Genomic DNA, 1,658 nt, shown 5'->3' with positions numbered 1-1,658 from the left:
GGTTGGGTTGAGTTGGGTTGGTTGGGTTGGGTTGGGTTGAGGTCTCACCAGACGGTTGAAGAGCTCCCGGAGCTGACGAGCTTCATCACCCAAACGAGCTGCCACCCTGGAGCGCATCTTGGCCGAGGTGCAGACCAAGCGGACCTGGAGCAATGGGCGGACGTACTCAATGAGGACCCGGCGATGGACCTCGCTCACCAGCACCTATGGGAGATGTTGGGTCAGAAGAAGTCAACCAGAAGAAGAGTTGGGTTGTCCAACCTCAAGGGTGTTGGAGGTGGAACCCACCTGGTAGGGTTCAGGGAGGAGAGGACGAAGCTTCTGGGTGAAGCTGGTGATGATCATGACGATGGTGTCAAAGGCGTCGGAGCTCGTCAGCCACTTGCGCTTCATCAGCTTGTTGAAGTAGGGCTGGAAGGGGGGACAACGTGGGTGGGCAGATGGTCTGGCACCCATGGGTGGTGTCATGGGTGGTGATCAGTGGGTGGGAGGTCATCTAGAGTGTTGGAGTCATGGGTGTCATCTAGATCGGTGACCAAGTGATGGGCACCGTGGGCATTGAACCCATGGGTGTCACTCAACTCAACACCCAACTGATGGGCACCATGATCATTGCACCCATGGGTGTCAGCACCCAACTGATGGTCACCATGACCATAGCACCCAACAGATGATGACCATGACCATTGCACCCAACTGATGGTCACCATGACCATTGCACCCATGGGTGTCAGCACCCAACCAATGATCACCAAGACCATTGCACCCAACCAATGGTCCTGGTGACCATCACACCCATGGGTGTCAGAACCCAACCAGTGGTCACCATGACCATACCCATGAGTGTCACTCAACTCAACACCCAACCAATGGTCACCATGACCATCCCACCCAATGGTCCCCATGACCATCACTCCCAACCAGTGGTCACCATGACCATCACACCCATGGGCATTAACACCCAATAGATGGTCACCATGATCATTGCACCCATGGGCGTCAGCACCCAACCAATGGTCACCATGACCATACCCATGAGTGTCACTCAACTCAACACCCAACCAATGGCCACCATGACCATTGCACCCAACTGATGGTCGCCATGACCATCACACCCATGGGTGTTACTCAACTCAACACCCAACCCATGGTCACCATGACCATTGCACCCAACTGATGGTCACCATGACCATCACACCCATGGATGTCATCACCCAATGGACAATCACCCTTCCCACCACCCGACACCCCCTCCCCTCCCCATGGTGGGCACCTTGAGGTCCTCGAAGAGCCGTTGGGTGAGGACGTGGTTGCAGAGCCGCGTCACCTTGTCCAGGGCGCCGTGCGCCTGTCGCCGCAGCTCCTCGCTCTCCGGGTGCCCAAACTGCGCCAGGCGCTCGGCGAAGGTCCTACCACGGGGTGGGGGGGGTCAATGGGTGCTACTGGGGACCCCGAGCACCCTGAGCACCCCAGAAGGTTGATGGGGTCTGGGGGGGGTTGTCCCCTCACCTGAAGGGGGGGCAGCAGTTGACCAGGGCGATGGCCCGGCTGGTGGGACCATCGGGTGGGGTGGATTCACCGGGGGCTTCCAGGAAACGTTCAACCTTGCGCTGGAAACTGGGGGGGCACCCATGGGTGTCACCTGCGCTGGCACCCTG

At 58.4% G+C, this 1,658-nt stretch overlaps 1 protein-coding gene across 1 annotated transcript; it reads right to left on the bottom strand.

Annotated features, from left to right (window-relative positions):
• Positions 1-48: 48 nt before the first annotated feature.
• EXOC3L2 (exocyst complex component 3 like 2) lies at positions 49-1,610 on the bottom strand (the record flags this gene model as incomplete). The annotated part of the gene is made up of 4 exons (XM_010163749.1): positions 49-204; positions 289-411; positions 1,274-1,409; positions 1,510-1,610. Coding segments are annotated over 4 exons (516 nt in total), but the record flags the coding sequence as incomplete, so codon positions are not given.
• Between the last annotated feature and the right edge of the window lie 48 nt (positions 1,611-1,658).

This window comes from Antrostomus carolinensis, unplaced genomic scaffold (assembly GCF_000700745.2).
Source record: "Antrostomus carolinensis isolate BGI_N321 unplaced genomic scaffold, ASM70074v2 scaffold35862, whole genome shotgun sequence".
NCBI classification, from domain to species: Eukaryota; Metazoa; Chordata; class Aves; order Caprimulgiformes; family Caprimulgidae; genus Antrostomus; species Antrostomus carolinensis.
This window is presented reverse-complemented; position numbering and strand designations above follow the sequence as displayed.